This window comes from Carassius auratus, unplaced genomic scaffold (assembly GCF_003368295.1).
Source record: "Carassius auratus strain Wakin unplaced genomic scaffold, ASM336829v1 scaf_tig00020303, whole genome shotgun sequence".
NCBI classification, from domain to species: domain Eukaryota; kingdom Metazoa; phylum Chordata; class Actinopteri; order Cypriniformes; family Cyprinidae; genus Carassius; species Carassius auratus.
Genome location: NW_020525016.1, coordinates 42,291 through 68,691, shown reverse-complemented (window position 1 = coordinate 68,691; position 26,401 = coordinate 42,291). Strand labels below are relative to the sequence as shown.

Genomic DNA, 26,401 nt, shown 5'->3' with positions numbered 1-26,401 from the left:
ACAGCCTAGCAAAACAAAGCCTCTGCATTTCTCCTGGTGATTAAACATCATACCTGTCAAAAACAAGGGAATTCAGTCGGGTGCTCCGCTGCCGCCTGCTGGACATGAAAGTGTATGACAGGACTGCCTGACTTTATCCACTGAATAAAGTATTAATGTACACATAAATCCCACTGGCAGCACAACAAGGCTCTATACGTTAACATATTAATGCCTAAAAAAAATGATAACGTGTTAATTCGTGTTTCTCTTAATTTAAATCATAATGCATTAATGTGTGTAATTTGTTAATGAATCAGTAGGCCTATATGTAGAAATAATTAGAAACATTCAACAACAGAATTGACAGATTCTTTAAAACTATTGATCATTTTTAGTTCATATTAGTCCACTTTGTTTGCATACATAACATTTTAGTTAAGCAAAAATATATACAGTATACAATGAGTCGCAAAGTCTGAGATCACTAGTGAAAATGCCTGTATTTTAGATCCAATTCAATTGCTTTTTAAAAACAAAACAAAATGCACATTATAATTTAATCCTAGCAACAACTAAATTAAATTGAGTGAAAGAATGAATAAAACTCCAGTACAAACGTTCCTTTTTTTAAATTATAATGCAATCATTAATTACAATATCAATGGTTTGATATATATATATATATATATATATATATATATATATATAAAAATCAATTAATTAACAGATGGCAAGTATTTCAGACTTTGAAGCGTGACCTGCAGTCCATACTTTTCTGAGTTTCAGAGTAAATATACAGCATGCATGCTTGAGTAACACTCAAGATGTTTTATGTTTCCTTGTGCCTTTTATTAGATTTGTTTGATGTTGTCTTAACAAAATACTTTCCAATAAGTAAATTTAACACATTATTGCACACTGTAATGAAATAGGTTGCTATAATACTGCAAACACACATAAACAATTTTAGATAGGAGTTTCGTGTAGTTGTGGGGGAGCCCAGACAGATTATTGATCCAGAAATTCAGTTTTATTTTCATAGACTAAATGTAAAGAACATAACAGGATTTGAGAATAAATCCTATGAGCACAAAAATGTTCCACTGCAAGTGATTATTTACAACGATGAAAAACATTCCCTTTTATCATCAAAAGGGCCAACAAACACCAGTGCAACAAATTCAGATTTCATATCACGTCTCAGAGAAACCAATCAGGCCAATAATTAATATGATTTTGACTCGATTTAAAAGGTCTGATTCTTATAATGGGAAATTTTATGAAATAAAGCAGCCTGATGCTAAAAATAGGCACTGTGAGATATGAACAGATATGAACAGAAACAAATATGTACCCACGATAAAACACAATAAGCTTTCCACTTCACACCATGCATATATACCACATGGCTAAATAAATAATATACTGATTGTTCAAACAATAAATCATAACTTGTGTCTTACTGAAATGTTTTTTTTTTTTAATAATTGAATTTTTTTCCCCTCTCATCTGTACAAATAACAATGTGCCACTCAAGTATGGTGACAATATCTAACAAGCAGACATGGTGTGATATATATTAAATAGCTGATATCTACTCCACAGTGTACACAGAATCATGAGTTTTGCTTGTAAAAACATGAATATTTCTTTGTCAACCCACTTCCACATTGTCTTTGATCGGCGGTTTCCACAAAACACAAAGTACGTCGATTTGCTTAAAACCAAATAATGCGTGCTATGTCAAAACATTTATGATTAAAAAAGCATTGAATGTGAGCAGCTGAATGTCAACACACGTGAGCATCAAATACGTAAAGTCGATGATTATATCAGTTTGACACTGTTAGGTATGAAAGAAACAAAGTGCTCTTGTCAGACCAGTAAAAAAATAATAATCTGTACACCTCATCAACACCTGTTCAAAAGCTGGGGGCATCCACAGGGAGAGTCTCCTCATTTATTTGATTCCTTTAGCGATCGACTTTCCATCCTCTTCTCGGCCGCATTATTCGGCGTTCTGTACAGTTATTTGTTAAATGGTAAACAGGCTGGCAGTATGACTGTGGCACAGGCCGGTCCGGCTAAAGGTTCAGCCACTTCTCCTTCCATTTCTGTCCATGTGCCTTTCTCTGGGCTGTAACAAATGGTGGATGACTTATACGCCCCCTGCAAGAGATATTTAATAAGTTATTCATACAGTATTTTATTCAATACTTTAGAATGCTTCTTTAGGCATTTCATGGATGTACAGTACAATCTTAAGACAACCCTAATCAAAATGTTAGAGCTCTAATATGAAGTTTCTTTTTCTAGCCAGACTGTTTTAATTAAATCCTAAAAGATTTAAGGTGATGGTGCATTGAGTAATTTCTGCACTACTGTCATTATCAGAATTGCAAACATAGGGGTTGTTTCCGAACAGGTTTCCTGAACCCATCTGCCATTGGTTGGTCACACAGATAGTCCTGCCCCCAACTTCACACCATTGGCTGAGCCAGTTTTGAAATGCTGAGTGACTGAAAACTTTGATCAAACTGAGCAATGTTTTGATAACACCTTTTTTGGGGAAAATCGACCTACAAATAACTTACAACTGGCTATACAACAAAACTACCTGCAATACTTACAAGAAAAATGACACATTTCAACTTTTGATTGTATAAAAGGGCATTTTATAATTTGTTTTTATTGCATTTTTTTATTTTTTTTTTACTTGGTATGGTAAATAAATGCACATAACTTTAAAATAAAAAAAAGCTTAATTTATGAAAAAAATTCAAAATGAAAATAAAAATGTTACATACCGTACATGTACAATTTTTTTTTACATAAAATAAAAATGGATAATGGAAATTCTTAAAGTAGTTAACTTAATAATTAGTAATTAAATAACATTTTCTAGTACATGCATGCACACACACACACACTCACACACACACGCACACACACACACACACACACACACACATTGGTTTCTGTTAGATGTGGGGACTTTCCATAAGACTTCTATAACATTTATACTGACCAAACTATATTTTGTGTCCCCTAAACCTATAGTTTGGTCAGTATAAATGTGATAGAAGTCTTTTAAGCCCTTACATAAAACCCGTTTGCATTGTTAAGATAAACGTCATTTACTATTTTTACCATATTTTCCGGACTATAAGTCCCACTTTTTTTCATAGTTTTGGCAATGTTTTCTATTGGTGCTTGGTTCTAAATAAAAGCAACTCATAGTCCAGTACAACTTATATATGTTTTTTCCCTCATCATGATGTATTTTTGGACTGATACGACTTATACCCAGGTGTGACTTATAGTCCGAAAAATACGGTAACCATTTTTTTTTGACCGCAGGCCGGTCCCCACAATGTAGTATATCAAGTACACACACACATCTATCTATCTATCTATCTATCTATCTATCTATCTATCTATCTATCTATCTATCTATCTATCTATCTATCCATCCATCCATCCATCCATCCATCCATCCATCCATCCATCCATCCATCCATCCATCCATCCATCCATCCATCCATCCATCCATCCATCCATCCATCCATCCATCCATCCATCCATCCATCCATCGCTAAGAGTAAGATGTGTTTACCATGCTCCAGCTGTAGCCTCCCACCAAGTAAATACTGTCATCAAGAACAGCACACCCAGGCCCGCTGCGTCCCTCTAAGATGGGCGTTTGCAGGATGCTCCACTGATCTGCTTTAGGGTCGTAGCATTCAACCAGCATCACATCCAGATGAGAGAATCCTACACGCAGAGAAAGAGATCAGGGGAAACCCCAAGCGTATATGCCAAGCTCTTACTCTTGGAATCAAATCACACAAGAAACTGTTTTGATCACTATTGCGTACACAGTATGTGCCTCCACCGCTGTTGAGATTTGGGTTACAGCTATAGAAATTACCCTTTAAGTGGTTTCCCCCAATAGCGTAGAGGCGGTCGTTCATGCCTGCGAGAGCGTGTATTGCTCGCTTGGTGTTCATGTCCTGTTTCCGAGCCCACACGTCCATCACAGGGTCGTAGCAGTACAGCCAAGACACGTATTCACCGTTGTGAACGCCACCTGAAGCATAACACGCACAATACCAGGTTCAAGATAAGCACACAGATTCACAAAGAGAGATTTACAAAACGTTAAGTCAACATGAAATTAAAATTGACGGGATATTACTTTCTTAACCCTGGCTGTGTGCTGAGAAACCTAATTTGTTGTTCCCGATCAAAAATAATGAACCAAAAATTGCTTGTAAATCTTGGATATGTCATTTCATCGCCAAATCTTGGATTCAACCTTTTTGTCAACGTTTTTGTTTTTTTGAATTAACTGATGATAGACCGCAATGATCTGAGCTTATATACCTTAGTTTTTGATTGAAAAAAAAAAGCATTATTTGTGGATAATTTATTCAAAAACTGATGTGCATAAGCTAAGATCTGTGAGGCTTATGATCTGTCAGTTCCAAAAAGAGATGAATAACCTGTGCTAATTGAAAGAAAACATATTTGTTAATAATATAACAAGAAATATATATATATATTTTTTGTATAAAGATTAGTCATTTCTGACTGGAAATACTTTAAATGTAACAACTAAGGAGGAAAAAAATTCCCCTAAATTTACAAAAATGATCCAATGAGGAAATAATTGTGAAGAAGATATAACATGTGTGAGCAAAGTCAGTAGGTTTCAAAGTCAACTAGTATTTTTGGAAAAAAGAATACCCTCTCTGGGTACAAATATCTGGTTTTATTTTTTTTTATCCAAAGTGACTTATATTGCATTAAAGATATAATCTGATTTATCAGTTCACATATTGCTTGGGAATCAAACTCATGACCTAGGTGTTGCAAGCACAGTGCTCTACTGTTTGTGCTACAGGAACAATTAATCAGTACATGCACTTCCAAAGAAAAATGTTTGTAGTTTTTGTATAAAAAAAGGACAAATTCAAATACGTTCCAACATTTTTTTTAACATACTGTTTTGCTTAGAAACACTAAACTTATTGTAAATTCTCAAAATATCTTGTAGACTTCATCTCTGTTGTGGCACCTGTTAGTAACGTCTCAGACACTTTGATTAATTGACTGTTTGGGTGAGGAGGTGTATCGTCAAACCTGAGATGTATATTTTCCCATTGTGCACGGCGCCTGCGTGTGCAGCCAGCGGCTGTGGAAGAGACGAAACGTAATTCCATTCGTTTGTCTCAAGGTTATAGGCTTCAACGCTAGACAGATAACCTGTCTCGTTCCTTCCCCCAACAACATACAAGTGCTTATCCAGGCAGCAAGCGAAGAAACTCGCTCTCCTGAAACAAAGACAAGATGAAAAGATCGTCTCTTAAAATCAGTCAACGTGGAGACTGTTTACAGCAAATATCCCGTCGCAGCCAAGAGTGAAAAATTCATCACAAAGGCTTAAGAAATAATTATAGCCATGTTATGAAGAGCTCTTATTATTTCATGAATAATAAGTCATTTTCAGAAGGCATCATACCTCTCCTGCATGGGCGGTAGTTGTATCCAGCTATTGAATCTCGGATCATATCGGCTTACAAAGTTGGTGCTATGTTTGCCTGTGAATATGATACACATACAGTATTAGTTTTATTACAAACAATTTTTAAAAAAGACACTAGAAACACATTTCAGGCACGTGTAATGAATCATAAGGTAAACAATCTGTGTGATAATATTAAGTTGTTGTGTTTAGCTTCACCATTAGGGTTCCACTGGTCTTCTCCACCCAATAAAAGCAGGAAGTTCTCCACCTCAACCACACAGTGATGGGCGCTGTTATACGGCATTACTGTAACACAGAGACAAAACTGATGAATGCTTGAAAATGACTCACGAATAGTGAAAGACCAATTACATTTGACCATTTTTAGATCATCAGCATCCATAAATCAACATTTACAATAAATATGGTGTAATGTGGTGGTGCTATCCAGACTGGTGCCCATCTGTATTACAGTATATATATATATACTCTCTTTATATATAGATAATGTTACAGTCAATCCAATGCTGCAATCCAAATATTCTTCTGTTTTGTCTGCATTTGACTAATTTAAAAATTCAATGAAGAATTCTAGAAGAATAAGAATTTTATTAATAACCACAAACCAACATTTGGTCCCAAACTAGCTAGATTGTCTAATTAGGCTAAATGTGCAATGCTAAACAAATGTAAATCTATTTTACACACATTTTTATTAATTTATTAATTTTCTAAAATTTTTATATTTTATTAAATATATTAATGTTAATCTACTAATAATTTATATACTAATATAATAATATTTTAGGCAAGGCAAGTTTATTTATATAGCACATTTCATACACAATGGTAATTCAAAGTGCTATAAATAAAAGAAAGTAAAATAATCATGAAGAAAAATAATTAAAAAAATAAAACAAGCAATTTTTAAACTTTTAAAATGATAAAAAATTAGCTTATTTAAAATGAATTTAAAAACAGTTAGAAAATGACTTTACATAAAAAACATTAACATTTTAACATTATATATATATATATATATATATATATATATATATATATATATATATATATATATATATATATATATAAAACACTTTATGCAAAAAAATACTGTATGTATATAATTATAATTATAATGAAATGTATATATAATTTAATTATTATTTTATTTTTATTTTTTATTTTTTTTGCAGTCATCCAATCAAATCATATTTCTTCATATGAACAGCTTTGGATTGATGTGGACATACAGTACATGCTGTATCCAGCACTAGTCTTTCCTGTTTCCATCTCGTCTAATTCTCCAGCTCCCGTAAAAGTGACCCCCGGTTGAAATAGAGAGAAATGGTCGTGAGGTGACAGTCATAATGAACATGATCATCTTCACTCCATAAATCTCTGTCCGGTGCCTGTGCAGCGTAATTCAGTCGTACACTAAGAGCCACCTGTCTGCCTCGATCATTCATTTCCACCGTCACATCGCCGCTGCCTGATGGATCACAGTTGCTGTAAAATTAGACAGCCTTGAATCGCGCTTTTTTCCGATTGGCCTCTTCTACTGCAATCTAACTGGATTCTGACGCACCGAGGCCTTTCCATTGAGAACGGATCTGGAATGAATCGCACGGCTCCATCCCACGAGGGGAACCTCCTGACTGTCTCGCTGCACACAAAACCAGACTGACTGACAGAGATCTTACTATTATTTGGCGTCTCAGGAGGCTTTTGTGGCCTGCTGACATTTACTGCTGCAGACTCGACCACACGTGCGATTTGTTGTGAGATGATCCAAATGATCAGGAGGTCACAGTCTGGCCTTTGTTATTGATCTACACAGGTGCAGACGCATCATATTACTAAACTGACTGATAAGAAACCTGCACACTGCGAAGATTTATGATATTGACTTAAAGGCACAAATATTCTGAAATTCAGTTCACTAGGTCTTTGTTTTTTAGGCTTTTAAATGAACACAGAAAAACAAATCTACATGCTGAGATATCGGAGATATAGTTTATGATAGTGTATTGACCTGTCAGGAGCATGTTTATGTCATATTTTAATCCAAAATCTAAAGAAAAAACTTTAGAAAGAAAGAAAATTGGTAACACTTTACTAAGAGGTTTAATTCGTTAACATTAGGTAACTAAGTAAACTAACAATTGAAAATACTTTTAGTTAATGTTTATTTCAACATTTACTAATACATTATTAGAATAATAAATTGTATCTGTTAACAGTTGTATTTATATTAACTAACCTTATCAAGGATTATTAAATAAAATAACATCTGTCTTGCACATTGTTAATGTTAATATGTTAATTATAAAAAATATAAAAATAAACAGCAATATGAAAAAAATGATGAATGTGAATTCATTGCAGCGTTGTTATATTTGATATTGTGAATATTAGAATTTTTAATATATTTGATATTTTGAATATTTGAATTTTGAATATATTTGATATTTTGAATATTTGAATTTTGAATATATTTGATATTTTGAATATTTGAATTTTGAATATATTTGATATTTTGAATATTTGAAATTTGAATATATCTGATATTTTGAAAGTGAAACTAAAACTAAATCCATCAGAAAGAACATAAAAAAAAACAATAAATAAAAGTTTCTTAAAACTAAATAAAATATAAAAAGTTTTTATTTCAGCTAGCTGCTAAGGGAATATTTCTCATTAAAAAAATGTAAACTATATAATAACACTGATTCATTGTAGTATCAATCTAAGTATTTATTCACCACAACAATGTTTATTGTTCTGCTTTTAATTGATGCTGATTACAAACTAATTGTGAATCCTGATTGAGAATAATAAAAAAGAAGAAAAAATTGATTTGAAGGAAAGGTGCTTCATTGTCATGTAAATAATATTTGTAAATAGACTTTATGCAATGTAATGCCATATATATATATATATATATATATATATATATATATATATATATATATATATATATATATATATATATATATATATATATATATATATGTATATATATATATATATATATATGTATATATATATATATATGTATATATATATATATATATATGTATATATATATATATATGTATATATATATATATATACATATATATATGTGCTGTAAGACATCTAATAAAGGACTAAACCAATGGCATAATGACATAATAATCATCACAAATCTGTCGTTTTGACCATAGCAGACTTTGTGCACTAGGTGGCAGTCTCACCACAGAGCAGAAAGCCATAGAAGCAGAGAGGTGCAGCCAGTCATGATGAGAACCATCCTAAATAGTGCTGATGAAGGTTTTAATCAGCCGCCTTTCCCCCCCTTTTGGGTTTCGGCTCATTGCAAAGTTGTGATTGAATGTTAATAACCTGCACACCCCAAACGACATCAAGGGGCTGCTGGTGTGTTCACAGGATGATTTTGCAGTTTGGTCGCTCCGCCTGGCCATGGGCCATTTAAGACTCGACGTCTGAGGCAGAAATAAAGGACATTACACTATGACCTTATGAGTGTAAGTTATATAGATCCAGATGTAATTCATTAATGAATGTTATGCGTGCTGCCAAACGCTTACGAGCCGGTTTCGGAGCGTAAGGTGTCTTTGTAGGCCTCACACCTCAGCGATGCAGTGATTGGATGACTGAACGCAATTTTAGCCATAAAACAAAATGACTGCACGTCCGTTTATGTCCTTGTTTTGCCTCAGTAAGGAACAGACACTATAGAATCATTTTAATTAAATCATAATACATTGTGAGTTATTACATGCTATATAGACTTAATTTAGGATTATAGGCCTACTCCAGGTATATGGCTTAAAAAGTGCTATAAAACTGAACTTTCAAAAGGTTTCCCTTTGCCAAGATTATCTGCAAACACGTTACCTCCTATGTTTTCAAAGAACAAACTCGAAGCACATGTACAAACAGTTAGTGATTGATTCGGTACTAGTTTGGAAAGATTATTTGTACAACAGCACACTGTTTAAACCATTAACAGCTAGCTCTGAGGCTAACAGTTAGCCGTGGAAATCATAAGCAAGAGCCTTATTTAAAACTCTGATAAATTACTGCATATAAACGGACTATTTGTTTTGAGGAAAACATTCTTAGGAAAGAAAAATCTTAAGTGCCTCGATTGTTTCTTGTAGACAGAAATGAAATTACAAGTAGAGCAAAAGAGATCTGTCTCCAGCTTCTCAGATGTTTCACCAGAGAAATCTCCTCTACAGATTCAGACATCTCAACAACATCTCAATCATCAAAAGTCAGAGATGTAAGTATGAACTCATCAAAACATTCCGGCAATATTAATATAGGGGATATTTAAGCTAAAAATGAAAATTCTCTCATTATTTACTCTCCCTCATGGCATTTCAGACCTGTATGCATTTCTAGAGCAGAACACAAAATAAGAGTTTTGAAGAATGTTGGGAACTAAACAATATTGGACTTTCATTGTATAGACCAAAATATAAAAATACAGAAAACACCAAGACGTTTTTCAGAATATCTTCTTTTATGGACAGAAGAATATTGTACAGTTTTGGAACGACATGAATAAATGACCGAATTAAAATTTTGCGGTGGAGTATCCCTTCAATTGTTTCTTTTAGACAGAAATGAATTACAAAAGGCCACTTTTGCTTTTGTTTCCTGGTCAATCATGAACTCACATGAACTACAGGTCAATCTGTGGCTCATTTGTGTCCATTTGATTTTTTCCACGGTGTTAGAACAAACACCTGAGACAAAGTTGAGACTTAAATGAAACATACTAGCTAAGATTTCCATTCTGAGAATTAAAAATGACACATTCCACTGCAAGATTACAGCACGTCCTGATTTTGCCAAGTCCGATGTGTTCCTAGGTCAACATATTTTGTTGACCCTAGAACAACATTTTACTCCAAAAATATATTCTTAACCATATCCCTACACCTAAACCTAACCTTAACCATGAGTAATCCCTAAAATCAGAGGAAATGATAGATGAATGACACTGACGTACAAGCACCAAACACTGATTTTAAGCATAAACTTCACAAAATCTATAAACTGGTTCTTCAAATCTGATTGGTTAATCACAATGTTGTTCCAGGGTCAACAACGATGTTGTCCCAGGAACATGTCTCACTTGGTAAAATCAGGTTAGGCAAGATTACACAACTATGACATCACTTTTTATGATTATGATGTCAACACTCAAGATTCCGACACATTGTTGTGATTTCAATCCTTGCAGGAATTCTGATTCTAATTCCTCATGCCAAAACACACAACAAACAACTGGCAGCACACAAACCGCTCGCGCTCCTTCCCTGCTGCTCGCGAAGACAAATGCACTTACGAGAAGGTTTGCCCTAATAAAGCAGTTCAATAAGAATACGTGTCATCTTCTGATGATGAATCTTCCCGAGATCATTAGATTAAAATTAATCTTGCCAGCACGCTTATGCAAAAAGACAGAGGCAAAAAAAGAAAAAAACACACACAAGCGAATCCAGGCGTTACAGCTCCACAATGGTGTGAAGGCAGTCACGCTCTGATTAAAAAGTTACATTAAAAGTGATAGTGATACATCATTACCTCCTGCATCTCAGGAAGCTCTTGCTCTATTCTGCTCTGCGACACAGGCAGGGTTCTTCCTGTGGAAGAGAATAGACCATGCTAGCAAGGCACTCACTAGTAAGGATCTTCCATGTCTTCTTTTCGTCGTCGTAGTATTGAACCAGATTACTGGGGAGGCGGTCGGGACCCGGGGGAAGGCCTCCAACCAACAGGAGCATCCGTTTGTTTGAACGAATCCTGGGTTACAGAAACAGATTCATTAACAATTCTGTCATTAGCTGTTATTAGTGCAGAACAATGACATATTGAATGAGATGCCACGACAAGGTAAACGCGTGTACAAACACAAGGAGGGAGACAGCAAGCCGAGCAGAGAACATGGGAGAATATTAATGCTGAACGACTCTATCACCACCCTCATGAAGAGAAACCACTTCATTTTTAAGTTCTAGAATCAGTAAGCCCCACTGCAATGAAGTTTCCCTAGGATCTGTGTGTGTGCGATGCACAAGTACACAGTAATGCAGGATGTATTTTTATGTCTGGTTACTACAAAGTCTCATTTTAAATAGTAAAATAAACATGTTTGAATATGGTAACATTTCATGTTTATTTACAGCTGTTTGCTTTAAATGTTTTTAATGTTCCTGTAGCTCAATTGGTAGAGCACTGCACTATCAAGCGTGAGGTTGGGGGTTCGATTCCCTGGGAACACGTGATATGTAAAAATTTATAGCCTGAATGCACTGTAAGTCGCGTCTGCTAAATGCATAAATTTGAATTTTAAAATGTAAATGTTATCTGATAAGGCTACAAACTCTTATACTTGGATTATTGATAAAATCAGATGTGTGGTTGTGATTCAAACCATGTTAAGGTCTTGACAGCCTTTCTGTTGTAATCCTGTTGGCCAAAGTTCTGCATGTGACTGCTGTCAACAGTGAAATGCTTTTAACGAATCTTGGCTGAATATGCATGCATCCATCCATTCAGTCAGTCAATCCAGTAATTTAATTAAACTAATCAACTAATATCTAATCAATAGTTAAAGAAAATATAGTTAATGTGCAGTTGAAATCATAGATTCAATAAGTGTTTTAAAGTCTGGATGTTCAATATTTACAATACCTTCAGATCTGTGAGACTGAGCTTGGGAAATAAATGAACATCTCCAGCCGTGGACAATGAAACTACACAGTCTTCAACACTAGTATCATCATCAGGACACCAATAGAGCCGTTTGCTCTATTTGATGATGCTCAGCAAATTATATTAACACTGGCAAGACAGAACAGGTGAAGAGTGCTGCTACGCAATAACGTGACGTGATTGCCAAATAATAACAATCAAACAAGTTATCAATAGAATTCTATTAGCTAATGCATACTAATATACATATAAAGCCCTATTGACTTTCATATAATCTTAATTCCTGATTTCAGAATTGAAAAAGTGACATTTCAAATGAGATTATCTCGTTGCAAACAATGTCTCTTTCGCTCATATTCTCCAACAACTGATTCCAGTTTATTCCACGGTCACCTATTCCTGCTAATTATCCCATCTGCAGACCGCAATAATGTCTGCAGTATGCAAGCTTGCAACAGTGCTGAAATTAATCAACCCTGAAACAGCACTACGAGGAATAGAAAGAGGATCTCACAGATAAGGCAAAGCGTGGAAAACGTGTGAACAAATATGGGATCAGATATTGCAACAAAAGATTGCTAATCTCATCTAATACACTTTACAAGTAAACTGTGCAGCAAGAACACATTAGATCTTTACTAGTGAGATTGATCTGTTTACTGACACCTGCCACAAGCCTGGCGTGATCACGTGCACGGCGTGTTGTGTGGTGCTCTACATTTACATACTGTACTCATGTCTGACATATACAGGAAGAAAACAAACTCGACTCTTTCCTCTCACACAAAACTGTGAAAATACAAATACTTAATATTGTTCTTCTTTTATTTTTCTTGTCTATGACAAAAGTTTCCATGGACATAACCCCTTTGTTAAAATGTATATGTTAAAAACTCTTTTTAAAACAAAAACTCTTTTTAAAACAAAAAGACTACTTTCTAGCCAAAAACATACAGTTGGGAACGTGTCAAGTTGATGCAGGAGATCCTACCTGCTGGCTGTGGTCTGTCTGCAGTGCTGTCTGAAGGGCATCAGGTGGTAGTTCATGGCATCCAGGAGCAGTTTCTGGCACACCGGGTCACTCCTCATAAAGTCCACCGACTGCACCCTCTCCACCAGCTCTGGGGCAGGGATGAGGGCGAAGCGCAGACGCTTCATCAAGTCGGGAGCATAGTGCATCCTGGTCTCCCTGTCGTGCTCCAACCACAGCACGGACATCTGAAAGAGCGCCAGCTCCGACTCCACGGGCGGAGGCAGGGCGTCCAGCATGGCGCACATCTCCTCAAAGTTCAAGAGGAGCACGTCCTCCACCAGGTACTTGTTGGCGAGCTTCTTGGTCTCATCCAGCCCGTGCAGAGCTGCGATCTTGCAGATCTGCTTGTAGTTTTGCACCGAGATCTGGTCGTTGAGGAACTGCACGCTGAGTTTGGTGATCTGGGGGATGTTGAGGATCTTGCTGACGGAGAGCACCTCCTCCACCGTGTCCAGGGAGAGGGTCACGTTGGCCGTGTAGAGGTACTCCAGCACCAGTCGTAGACCGATGGAGGAGCAGCCCTGCAGCACCAGGTTGTTTATGGTGGAGCGCGGGCTGGGCAGGAGTTTGTCGTCGGGGGAGGAGGACGGGGTGCCGCTGCTGCCTTGGTCCTTCGCCGCCAGCCCGTCTTCTCTGCTCAGCATGTGCGTGGAGAACAGGGACCTGAAGTACTGCGAGCAGGACGCCAGCACGGCTTTGTGGCAGTGGAACTGCTGTCCCTGCGCCGTCAGAGTCACATCGCAGAAGAGCTGCTTCCTCCACAGCAGGTTGAGACCGTGCAGCAGAGTGTCGCTGTGAGTCGGGTCAAACGTGGAGGTTCGGTCACCCGATCTGGACATGACTTCGGGGCTGCGCACACCTCCTGCGAGTAAACAATGCCATTGGTGCACTACACTGCATGGAAATGCATCAGCTGGTTTTATAAAAGCATATGCATTCTGAAGGTATCTCATTCATTGCATGCATGCAAGTTGGATTTGTGCGGATATATATATATATTATATACACACATCGTGCGTGCATGCAAATGCATTAAGTTTGCAGCATGCAAGCGCATGCATTTCCCAACCATACGCATCCTTGCATACCCATCTATATATCTCATGCATGCGTTCGTGAGCACGTCAAATCCGATGGTCGCTGCGGGCTGAAACAAACTACACCTGGTTGTTGGAAAGCAAAGCCCAAGATCTAGCCGAGCCGACAAACTGCCCGCTATCTGTTATCCGGCCACGCGAACACATACACACACACACTCCCTTACAAGACATAAATGCATGCACACGTTTCCCCTGATATGCGATACAAAAGCAATTAGTTTGTCTCCCGCAACATCAGCATCATCACCACCGTAGATGTGCGGTTGCGCATCGCTTTGGTCGGCAACAACACAATGCAATCGCTCCGTTCAACAACACGCGCGGTATTTCTCGCCCAATCTGAGGCAGAACAGCAGAAGAAACGGCAACTTTCAGCCCGTGGCACATTTACGCACAGTGCGCACCCGTGCCTAATGCTAGTAGTAGGTATCCAAAACTTACCTGACTTGAAGAAAAGTAAAGCTGCGGCTCCTTCAGTGCACTTTCTTTGTTCGGTCCTGTTGGAAAAGTCTATGATCGATGGATCAGAATCCTAACCATTGATCCCCACTCATTCAAGATCATTGATCATTTATGTTTCCTCTGAATTAACAAGAAGAAGAAGTGTGTGTGAGTGTGAGAGGAGCCGTGTGCTTTCTGCAAGAGAAGAAGAAGAAGAAGAAATATACGTGTGACAAATTATGCTACCAAGAAACAACACATCATTATCCTTGGGCCTGGGGCTCAGTGAGTCGTAACGAGAGTAATAGGAAATCCACGGTCGGGGAGAGAAACGGACGCGCATGGCCGGTGGAGAGAGACCGCGCAGGGGTATGGATGCTGGAGAGACTCGCAAAATTATGGCTCAAGGCTATTGTAAAAACTGTCGAGCGTAAATGACTGCGATTTCAAACATCTATGGAAAAAGAGGAGAGGAGAAAAGGCGAGTCTTTCCTCTCTTTCTCTCTGCGTTATGGAGAGAACCGTCAAGTTTTAGTGCGCATTGCTAATTAGTCAATTTCTCTGTTCCTTCACAGCCCGACGCCTCTGCTGCTGAGCTGAAACTGCTAATTTCTGGGACCAGCCTTTTTTTTGGGCTCTGAACGGGGGATGGATGAATGGCTTGTCTCGCACAAATGACAAAAAGCCCCCCTCTGCCTTAATCTCCATCGCCAAAATAACCCCATCTTTTTTCTCCTTTTGCTTAGTCCTTCAAAAGAACGAACAAGGGACTTTTGGGCAAACTTGTCTTGTGGTCTTGAGTGAGCATCATGGACATGACATCAAATGCTCGTATTGCTGAATTATTTTATATATAGATAGTTTGATGAAACAAATAAACTTATTCAGTTCTGCGTTGTTTCAAACAGCTTTTTTAACAATAGCACTTGAATTTATTTAATGTGTGCAGCTTTCCAAATGCATATTCATATGAAACTACTGAAAATGCTTCCACTGTAACCTGTTCATTGAGAAAAAAAAGAAAAAAAAATGTAATACCGTATTTTATTCACCTTAGATAGTGGGCACCATCATCTAATGTTCATCCAAGTGGCAACCGTGTACATACTGAAACAGAAAATCAGGTAGCAGGTAACTAAATCTTCATATTGTAACATAAAATAGTTGCTTGACATGCAAGACGGATTTATAATGGTACATAGCCATCTGGAAAACAGCATCAAGCTTGCAAAGCCATTAAAAGAAAAGGTTTGAGATAAAGCATATGGATCAAGTGAAGGATTCAACTTTTTTGTTTTTGTTTTTTCGACATCATAAATGGCTAGATATAGCACTTCCTGTGCTCCTAATGAAAGTTTTACTGCTGATGCATTACTCATATGTCCTCATGCGTTCTCTGATAGTTCTCCTCACACACCGTGCTATACAGTGTAGAGAACATCTTACTTGATCTAATAATCTGCAGATAAATGAGGATATATGAGAATGCAAAAAAATGCACTTCATGGAGAAATACATAAAGAAGTGCTACCTGTACTCCACTAAGCATATTGAACATTACATAAAAAAAGCACCAGATTAAAGTATTTTGGACAATTTTATACCCATTTTGAAGCTGCAAACAAAATTGCATGCATTTATTTTGTATTATTAACCATAAATACAGACCAATAATAAAGTGAGTGCGGTCTTCACATAATTCTTGATCTATAAACCTGTACAATGCCTGTTGTTGCACAGCACTGGTAACATCGTATTGCATCAGCTTCCAGCTGGCCCAGATATACAGTACACGAGATTGTAGCTTTGCATTACATCCAATCCTGTAGAAACCATACGTCAATATTTCATACAGCTCAACTGTCGTCATGTGACAGCTTGTGGTGTTATGCCATTATGAAATAAAACCATTGCATTACTCTTAAAAAGAACAGGATATGGTAAAACAGTACCATAAAGCCATGATCAGCGATTAGTCCATTTCAGAAAATATGAGCTAAAGGAACACAAGTTAATAAAATATAGAATATATGCAGAATATACCAAGTCATGAAGCATTGCGATGTAAATGCCCAATTAGTCAAACATATGCACTGTTTGTTAGTAGGTAAGATTAACGCTTCTAAATCCTCATATTATAACATAGTTGCTTGACATGCAAGACAGATTTATAATGTTACATAGCCATCTGGAAAACAGCATCAAGCTCACAAAGCCATTAAAAGAAAAGGTTTGAGATAAAGCATATGGATCAAGTGAAGGATTCAACTTTTTTAGTTGTGCTTTTGACACCCAAAATGGCTAGATATAACACTTCCTTTGCTGCTAATGAAAGTTTTACTGCTGATATGCCCTCATGTGTTCTCTGAAAGATCTCCTCGCACTGTTTGATGAAGTGAAAGAATGAATTCAATTAACTCTTCACAACATCAACATTTAAAAAAATATATAAACAGATTTATGATCGTCAGAATGTTAACTGGTTCACGTAATGGATACATTTCCGGTGGCCTGGTGGATTCCTGAGAAAATGGTCACTAATGGATCCTTAAGCAAGGTATCCATCTCAGATTGCTCCAAGAGGGCTTTAAGACTCTTTAGCACTGGCTTAATGATAAAAATAATACTTCATACAGACTGCATCAGTAAACTTCACCTTGCATCTTCAGTGTTACCCAGTATTATTTTAGCATCACTGATATACTATTATGGTTTTTAATAATATATAATTTTTTTATTAATATATAATTTTAATTACATACACTGTAAGAAAAAAAAAACAGTTGAAAAAAAAAACCACCAGAAAAAGAAAATTAACTGTTAAAGTTATGGACATTTAGTTTAACCCTTAAACACAACACAATGCGTAAAAACACCTGTGAAAGTCAATATGGAAAATACATTACCTATAAAACAAACAAACAAACCAAAAACTAACATGAATGAGTTATCTGTAAATGATTTGTAAACAGGTGTATTACCTGTATTTTTGCACTGTATTATTTTTTGCTTTAATGTTATCAGAAATGTCTGTAAAAATAATAATGTCCCTATCTGTAGTGTTCATTTTAACACAGTAGGTTTGGCCAGTTAACATTCAATATAAATTGAGTTTATTATATATATGCAACATAAATGTTTTTTTTTTATACTAGAGAAAAATATATATTGGAAGAGCATTTGGTGGAAAGTTGAACACTCCTTTGGCTTCAGCGGAAAGCAACTTTCTGAATACCGTTTTAGTAACGGATTATTTGCAGTACCTGGGATTACATTGACAGTTTTCCTCACTCCTCCTCAGTGAAGAGTCTTTGCTCGTGACTTGAAAAAACCAAGGAGCTCAATTGATATGACATCAGCTAATTCTCTGTTGACTTGTTATACAGGCTGAGATGGCCGTCTTTGAGTCTTTAAGCTCTGGACTGCTACAGGGCTCTCCGGGGGCCGGCGGACTTTAGACGGAGGGGCACTCTGCTTGTGCCACATTATGGAGGGGTGTTGAGCGAACCTCGTCACGTTAGAAGTGGAATCCGTGGACTAATTAAACCCTCCGAGACCACAAAACGCAGACCAGATTTACAACTCTCTCCACAACTGTTAAACCCACTCCTATTTATCGCTCAAATTACAGACACTGCACCCATGAGTGGAGCACAGGCCAGTCGTCAGTGGAACTGAACTTTATGTCACATTCAGGATGGAGGAGCATGCATGTGTGATGTTGAAGGATATAGATATAGAGATAAAGAGTCTTAGTCTTAGTCTGAATAGTTGTTCGGCAGAGATTGTTAAAATACTTGTCGGTAATTCACTTTTAAGGTTAAAATGAGTGGTGGGCATAGATTCATTTTTTAAATCTAGATTAATCTCACTGTAATCTTAGAAGATAAATCTAGATTAAAACGGCTCATTTGCATTCAGAATATGTGTGCTACCCAAATAAAATAATGACTTAAGGTAACGTTAAGTCTTTGAGAAGGGGTTTCTCAAGCCAGGTGGTGCATTAGACCAGGGGCTCATCTCCTGTTTCCAAAATGCGTCACAAACTGCTTGAGAAAGCGGTAAACTAATTCCACATTGCACAAGTTGCAAACAACCTTACACCTGTTTCACACATAATCCGTCTGCAGTGCGTATGCGTTTTGTATTTTTTTATGCACCCATGTTAACGGATTCCAGCGTTTACGTGGTTGCGGTCCGTCAGTTCGTTCCAGGAGCGGTGCGTCTGCAGCAGTGCAGCGATCGTTTACGTACCGAGTAGCGGACTGCAAACGCGTCCTGTGTGCAAGCACAATGAGTATTAGTCCGTGCTGCTTCTGCACCACACGAAACGCACACTGACTGCATACCGATAACGGCCCACCACTAGTTAAAATATGTATTCAAATTTGTATGAGAAAGCCTTAAAAATTCTAATTCAATTCCTGAATTTAAATTCAGCCAACAAACAGAACGCAGAAGAACTGCAAATTCAATATAAGGAAGTAAAGGGATAAATATAACAGTAATTTTCAACTTGACAAACTTGAATTTGACAAATTCTTGTTTGAAAGTTTTAAAAGGCATAATGGACAGAGGGATAGATAGATAGATAGATAGATAGATAGATAGATAGATAGAAACAGTCAGAAGATAGATAGATACATAGATAGATAGATAGAATCATAGAATGATAGAATGAAAGAGCAATAGATATATCTTTAGAATCATAGAATGATAGAACCTTAGAACAAACGAGTGAACAAAAGATAGATAGATAGATAGATAGATCTTTATAATCATAGAATGATAGAACTTTAGAATGATAGAACAAACGAATGAACAATAAACAGATAGATCTTTAGAATCATAGAACTTCAGAACGATAGAATGAAAGAGCGATATAGACAGACAGACAGAGATAGATAGATAGAACTGTAAATAGATAATAATGATAGAACTTTAGAATGATAGAATGAATGAAACAGTCTTTACTGATTCTATATAATACTTATAATAATATTTTCTTACTTTATTGTATACAGTCCAACAGATGTGAATGTTACATCTCAAATCATTTGGAAATCAGACTTGGTTATAGAAGCAAAACTGAGAATGATGTTAGCTTAATGATTATTGGGATGTTAGAACAGAATCCCAGTCGTGATGCATTTGTTGTTGTTGTTTTCTTTAAGTGTTTTTTTAATGAATGTATCTGGCAGACAGTTTCACCCAAAGCACCATACAGACAAATGTAATCAGTATGTGTGCTTGGAACTGAACCCGTGACCTTGGCGTTGCTAGCTGAGCCTTAAGAACATAATCTGGTCAAAATGACGTTGGAAAAAACAAAACAAAAATCAAAACAGCATAAAGGCATGACTACAGTTGCTCTCTTAATGCTTAAACAACTGTATATTTTCCACGTAGCATCAGCGGATTCAAGCCCTCGCTGCAAACATACATCGTTAACACGAAGAGAAAGCTAATCTAAAACGATCCATCTAAAGAAACGAGGCTGAATGGGACCAAGCGAAGGCAAAGTTTGAGGTTGAAGCTCTTCCAGGCATATTTCCTCTGCCTGGCTGCAGAGGAGAGAGTATGCTAAGATAGAAAGTATTATTTTCCTAAATGGAAGGTGTCAGATGGTCACGCTGAGGTGATCGGCTGTTCGAGATCACTGCTTCCCATCTGCAATTTGTGACGTGTGAAAGATTCAGCCCAAATGTGCTCACAAACTGGAAATCCACAGCACTTTTTCTTATCGGTGCCAAGCAAGATAACCAGCTGCTTTACAGATCAGGGAACATATCATATTAATATCATGGAGTGTTGTGATATCATCTTGTTTGTAAAAATATTTTTGTTAACTAAGTGTGGTAAGATGGCAACCTCTGAAAGTGGCTTTTTTTATTTATTTATTTATTAAATCTAATTTTCGCACAAAGTATGTGAAAAGCTCTTGCATATTAGGCCACTGGCTGGAACAGGAATTATTTTGTTTAAATAAATGGAACGCTGCAAATTTATTTACTACAGCTTTTGCATTTCGTTATCAGTACTAGATGATAAAATGCTAAGCTAGTGTGGAATTACATGTGATATTACATGTCTTCATTGTTGAAATGCCCCTCTAAATATATTGTAACTGCAAAGCAAGGGTCAAAGTAAACCCCGTTCATGGCTTTAATGGCAACAAACGGTGAAGATATGATGAAAGCATGCATTAGATGACACCTACACCACTCGTGATGGTAATAAATTAAAGCTAATCTTGTTAGTGTAGTACTGGGAGCAGTGCTTATGGGGTTTTGCATCACTGCAATTAACACATTGACTATGTTCTTGTATTTAATGTTTTTTTTGTTCTTCTGTATAGTGAGATGCTTAGCTTTTTGAAATGTTATTATGTGAGCGGCTAAGCTGTTTTGCATTGTATTTTAAAGCAATGTTAAATAATCAGAATATGCCCTACTTTACTTGCATGCAGACTTCACATACATGTACTGTACATAAATATTATTTAGAGTTATTTCACTTACCCTGATCCTAGTTATACTTGCTTTAAAAAAACAAACAAACTGACAAAAAACTATTTACAGTGAGAAACGCTTTGAAGAAGGAAAAAACAAACAATGTTTTAATAGTAATTAAATAATATAATTTTTAAAATCATATAATTATATAAAAAAATAAGAGATTTAATAACATATAATTTGTTTTTAATAAAAAAGAGAAACACAATAAATAAAATAAAATAAATAAATCCTCAAAATAAAATATTTAGAAAAAAATAAAAAATGTTTAACTATTTGTTTTAACAAATAGAAATAGATCAAATAGGCAGGGTTATTATATGTTTTTTTGTAACTCAAACTATAACAATAATTTTTTTTTTAATTATTTCAAATAAAATAAACATTAAACTGAAATAAAATATAGATAAAATAATATAGAATTATATTATTTTAGCTAGTTTCCAAGGCAATATTTGTCAATATTTATTTAGTTCAAATTGAAGAAATAAAATAGCAAATATAATAAATATAATACAAATATAATGAAATAAAATACATGTAAAAAAATTATATAATATCTTGTAATAAAAATATTAATTAAATTAAAACTTTAAAAAATAAAAAAGGGGAGATCTTAAAAATAATGACAATGAAAAAAAGCACACAACAAATTACTACAACTTTCACAAAAATGTAAATAACATAAGATATACGAATAAAAATTCAGAATTTTTGGATTGAAGGGGGAAAAAACTAAACTATAAAAATGTATCAGTGCTACTAAAATACATTGTGTACATTCTGTAACTGTCAGTGATAATATGAGATATTTGTATAACATGAGGAACACACTGAGACTGCGGCCCACAGGGGTGTTGATTAGGTGTGGAAGTTGGGCGCATTGTGTCTCCATCACATATGGGGTTCTAATGGGCGCCTCCCGGACCAGGTGGGCCCCGGTGTTTAGAGACCTGCAGACGATCACTCATGACAAAGAAAACAGCAGAAGAAGAGAGAGAGAGAGCGAGAGGGAGGTATCAGGGTACTGGTGTGTACCTTAGGGAGCAGCTGGGCAGCTAGGACAGAGGCATGATGGGATACTGGAGGAACATTGGCATGTGTGTGTGTGTGTGCCACTAGCGGGTAGCCACCCTCAGGGTTGGCAGCGGCGAAGGAGCCGTGTGCGCTGGAGCGGCCGTGGACGCAGTGGCGCGATCACCTGGGGAAGGTAAAGCCAGCGGAGCAGAGCTGATGCTTATTTCTGGGGAGAACTGGGAGATTTTATTCGTTAAAGCGGCGCCCAAACACTCACAGCATCAAAAATATAGCTCAAATATTAGAACAAAGAAAGCCACATGGGAATTGGAAGTAGCAGAGGAATCAGATGGCAAATGATTAGAAGAATATGTGAACATGACTTTAAGTTGCCTTTGAAACACAAGCAGAACTCATTTCGGAGTAATTTATTAATTAGTAAAAAGAGCAAAAAATGCTTTATTTCAACATGAAAATATTCATAAGAATGTTTTTTAGATTTTTATTTATTTATCTTTTTATATTTAATTGTTTTGTAACTCATATACATATAACCTTAATTATTTTATAAAAATATTTTTAAACCAAAATATGAAGCAACAGCTGTTTTAACATTGACAATAATCAGAAATGTTTCTTGAGCAACAAATCCTCATATTAGAATAATTTATGAAGAATCACGTGACACTTAAGACTGGAGGAATGATGCTGAAAATACAGCTTAATAAATTACATTTAAAAAAAACATCACAAAATAACATTTCTATTACATTTTGATAATATTTTATCAGTTTTTACTGTCTTTTTTGAACACATATCATCCTTATACTTCTATTATTATATCAAAAGTAGCATCATCCCTTCTTTTTCTATTCTTACTAATGTTTGAGTCCAAAAACAGACATTTGCAGACATGAAGTCTTTAATTTCTCTCCACTCTTTTGTTCTGTCGCCAGCAGTTCCCCCTTCGAAAAAAAAAGTGCTTTGTGTCTAATATGGTCAGCGCAACACAATTACTCCCTCCAGTGAAAAGTGAAACAAACGCAGGGCATGCAGAGCATTTTGCATTATCTGCGCTCCTTGGATAGTCTAACAATAATAACTGTAAGACAACGTCAAGCCGAGGCTGCCAAGCTCAGTTAGCAAGCATTAGAACTTAAGAAATGAAGTTTGGGTGCTGAAAACTGTCGGATCCAGACATTTTGCTATGTATTTATGCATTTCCAGATGATATTAATGCACATACAATACATACATACATACATAAACTACAACCATGTGTGTGAGAAATGCTAAGCACAGACATTTTTTCAAATTAAATATGTATTAGAGTACTTATAATACTCTAAGTTATAAATGAGAATAAATATTTACATAATAAAGTGGAATTATTTTATACTTTTTTATAATATGGCCCAAGCACTGCACGAAAATAACACCTTTTTTGTAAATATTATAATCATTTTTATTTTGATAAAATATGTATTTATGTTAATGAAAATTACAATATTGAATAAATGCATAAATGTTAAATGCATTCTATTTAAAAAATTATATATATATATATATATATATATAAAATAAAATTTTTATTTTGATAAAATATTTCATTTAAAAATGACAAATTCAGTATTTTTCTTACAGAGAGCTATTGAAATGCCTTCAGCAGGTTTGGAACAAAATGCATCAGTACAAAAAACTTTTATGAATAAATGATGCCAATATTTAAATTTAAATCCAAAAGTTTAGCTTTGAGTTAATGCCAATATGAATATGCCGCAAGAGAGCACTTCTGTGTTTATAGCATACCTTCATGCATCAAAATCTGTCTCATCACATGCGTTACATATGAGCATCACATGTTAATGACATCTGTAATGAGAAAACACAAATATGACACTACTGTACACTCACAATCATGTTAGGCCCAAAGCTAAGCATCATCCCTCTGCAGTACGCATTTGTCGTCACGGTGCAAGTATTAATAAAGAGATTTTGTCAAACGTAACTCGTGTTTAATTGCCGTCAGGGCGGTTTGACTGAATCCGTCCTTCAGCATCTGCATTGCTGAGCTTCACTCCCCCTCTTTTTCTTCATCTCCATCTCATATCTTTCCCCCTACTGCACCCATCGAATTGGCACCAAACCCTTCAAGATGTCCCCAGCAGGCTCTTGCTTCGCTGGCCGCGTAGTAGACTGTGTGGTTTCCTTTAAACAGCTGTAATTTGTATTTCCAATCACTGTGCTGATTTCTGCTCATTATATTGCTGTTTCACACCGGTAAGTGAGCAAAAGTTTGGATTGATTGACTCTAATTAACTAAAAAACGTTCCGAGCCAGGGGTTTATTACCATGCTAGCTAGCCACAAATGTCAGAGACTTTCACAAATTATTATCCTGTTAAGATGAATGTGTGGGGAGGCAGGGAAGTGTGGAGACAAAGAGAACATATATTATTTTCATGACGAATTTGTTTATCGCTCTTCAGTTTTTTTTTCTTCACATTTTCAGGTGTCTTATTTTCCAATTAAATACACACAGACTTAGCATCTGTACACATTTCAAGGGTTGTCATCGTCTGGTGTTGCATCATGAAGCCGGCAGGAGTACATGTATGCGTGTCTTGTAATTATGATCTCTTTGTTGTTGAATTGGCCTTTAGAATATTGGACACTATTGGATTGGTGCATTCAATCTGATTTGACTTAAAAACGAAGTGTGTATTTTCTGCGCCACTAGCGTCGCCAAATGGAATTGCAATATTTTTGTTTTCTAGCACTTTTCTTAACTTTCTCAATGCCAATGGCTGACTTACAGTTCCCACTTATATTATAGAAAATATTACACGTTATATATCTTTAACTAACCTTAAATCCAATACAATTGTCTTAATATCGACTCACGAAAGCTGAATGTACAATACAGCATCAGTGTATGTGTTTGTGTAATAGAGTCGTCTGGCGGTTGCTAACCCTCTGTAAGGTTTGATGCATGTTTCTGTTGAAATTAATGGCAGTGGTGTTTCCCGGCCTGGTGTCATTTATTTCACAGGATTGATTGGAGGCTGGAAGAGCAGACAGATGTGTTTGGGAAGTGTTCTAATTTAAAATATGGCTGCCTGACCTGGAAGAGAAAGCAAAGAGGCAATCCATCCTTCAAAAACATGACCTGGGTGTCCATGGTGCCAACAAAGTTTAGTGTGCAAACAATTGTGCATAAATATATTCTCAATATCCAGTCCTGTGTTGCTGTCATACCTAAATTTCGCATGGTTGCTCTACCAAAGCTTAGAAAGGACTAAAGCAACAACAATAATAATAATACATTATTTATTGAACAAGTTTTAATGACTTTTAACAAAAGTTTCTTTAATAATAATGTGTTTTTTTAACATTGGCTTTTTTATTAGGGTTTATCGACTGTGTCAAACAAGTTTCAAATGAATTATTAAATGGAAAATGTTGTCATCACTTACTTACCCTCATGTTTTTCCAAAACAGTTTTTTCCATATATGGAAGTCAATAGCTTACATCCACTGTTTGGTGACCAACACTCTTTAAAATACCTTTATTTATTTATTATTATAAATTTTTGGTGTGTGTTCAACAGAAAAAAAAGACACTTTGGAACAACTTGAGTGAGTAATTGATAGAATTTCATTTTTGGATAAACTATGCTTTTAAATAATAATTAAATAATAATAATAATATAATTGAACAACAATACATAAATAAACAATACAACAATTCTGTGAATGTTACCATCAACACAATAAAACAATATTCCATTAAGTAATAAAGTTTATTAGCCTATTTGTAGTCGGTTTACAGTTGCAAAGCAAAATATTCATTAAAGTTTTTTCAGTAAACAAATGATTGCTGCATTAATATAAAATTAAACTGGTGTGTGTTCACAGGTGGACATATACAAGCTCATCCAATCAAACTGTAGAGCTACTGATTGTATAATATGATCCCATGCCTCCTTTATACTGTGTCTAGACAGTTAGTGTTAGTGCTGGTTAGTTAGTGCTGATCACAGGAA

General features: G+C 35.8%; 1 protein-coding gene across 4 annotated transcripts; it reads right to left on the bottom strand.

Annotated features, from left to right (window-relative positions):
* Positions 1-972: 972 nt before the first annotated feature.
* LOC113076391 (kelch-like protein 14) lies at positions 973-15,645 on the bottom strand. 4 transcript variants are annotated; one of them, XM_026249039.1, is made up of 10 exons: positions 15,071-15,645; positions 14,825-14,965; positions 13,242-14,145; positions 11,217-11,338; positions 5,729-5,818; positions 5,507-5,585; positions 5,128-5,318; positions 3,914-4,072; positions 3,599-3,756; positions 973-2,151 (listed from the first exon to the last, which is right to left on the bottom strand). In XM_026249039.1, the coding sequence occupies exons 3-10, from the start codon at positions 14,120-14,122 to the stop codon at positions 2,011-2,013; spliced, it is 1,821 nt and encodes a 606-aa protein (XP_026104824.1). In that variant the 5' UTR covers positions 14,123-14,145; positions 14,825-14,965; positions 15,071-15,645; the 3' UTR covers positions 973-2,010. The 4 variants fall into 4 exon arrangements, with proteins under 4 accessions (XP_026104824.1, XP_026104823.1, XP_026104822.1 ...); XM_026249038.1 differs by having other exon boundaries at positions 14,825-15,645; XM_026249037.1 differs by lacking the exons at positions 14,825-14,965; positions 15,071-15,645 and adding an exon at positions 14,372-14,816.
* Positions 15,646-26,401: the final 10,756 nt, after the last annotated feature.

What these genes read in the sequence shown, in the direction of transcription:
- LOC113076391 (XM_026249036.1), bottom strand. Translation starts at nt 14,236, where the DNA reads ATGAGATACCTTCAGAATGCATATGCTTTTATAAAACCAGCTGATGCA. An exon ending in GACATGGAAGATCCTTACTA is followed by an intron (nt 5,819 to 11,216) that starts GTGAGTGCCTTG and finishes TCTGTGTTACAG; the next exon opens with TAATGCCGTATAACAGCGCC. An exon ending in TGGGGGAAACCACTTAAAGG is followed by an intron (nt 3,757 to 3,913) that starts GTAATTTCTATA and finishes CTCTGCGTGTAG; the next exon opens with GATTCTCTCATCTGGATGTG.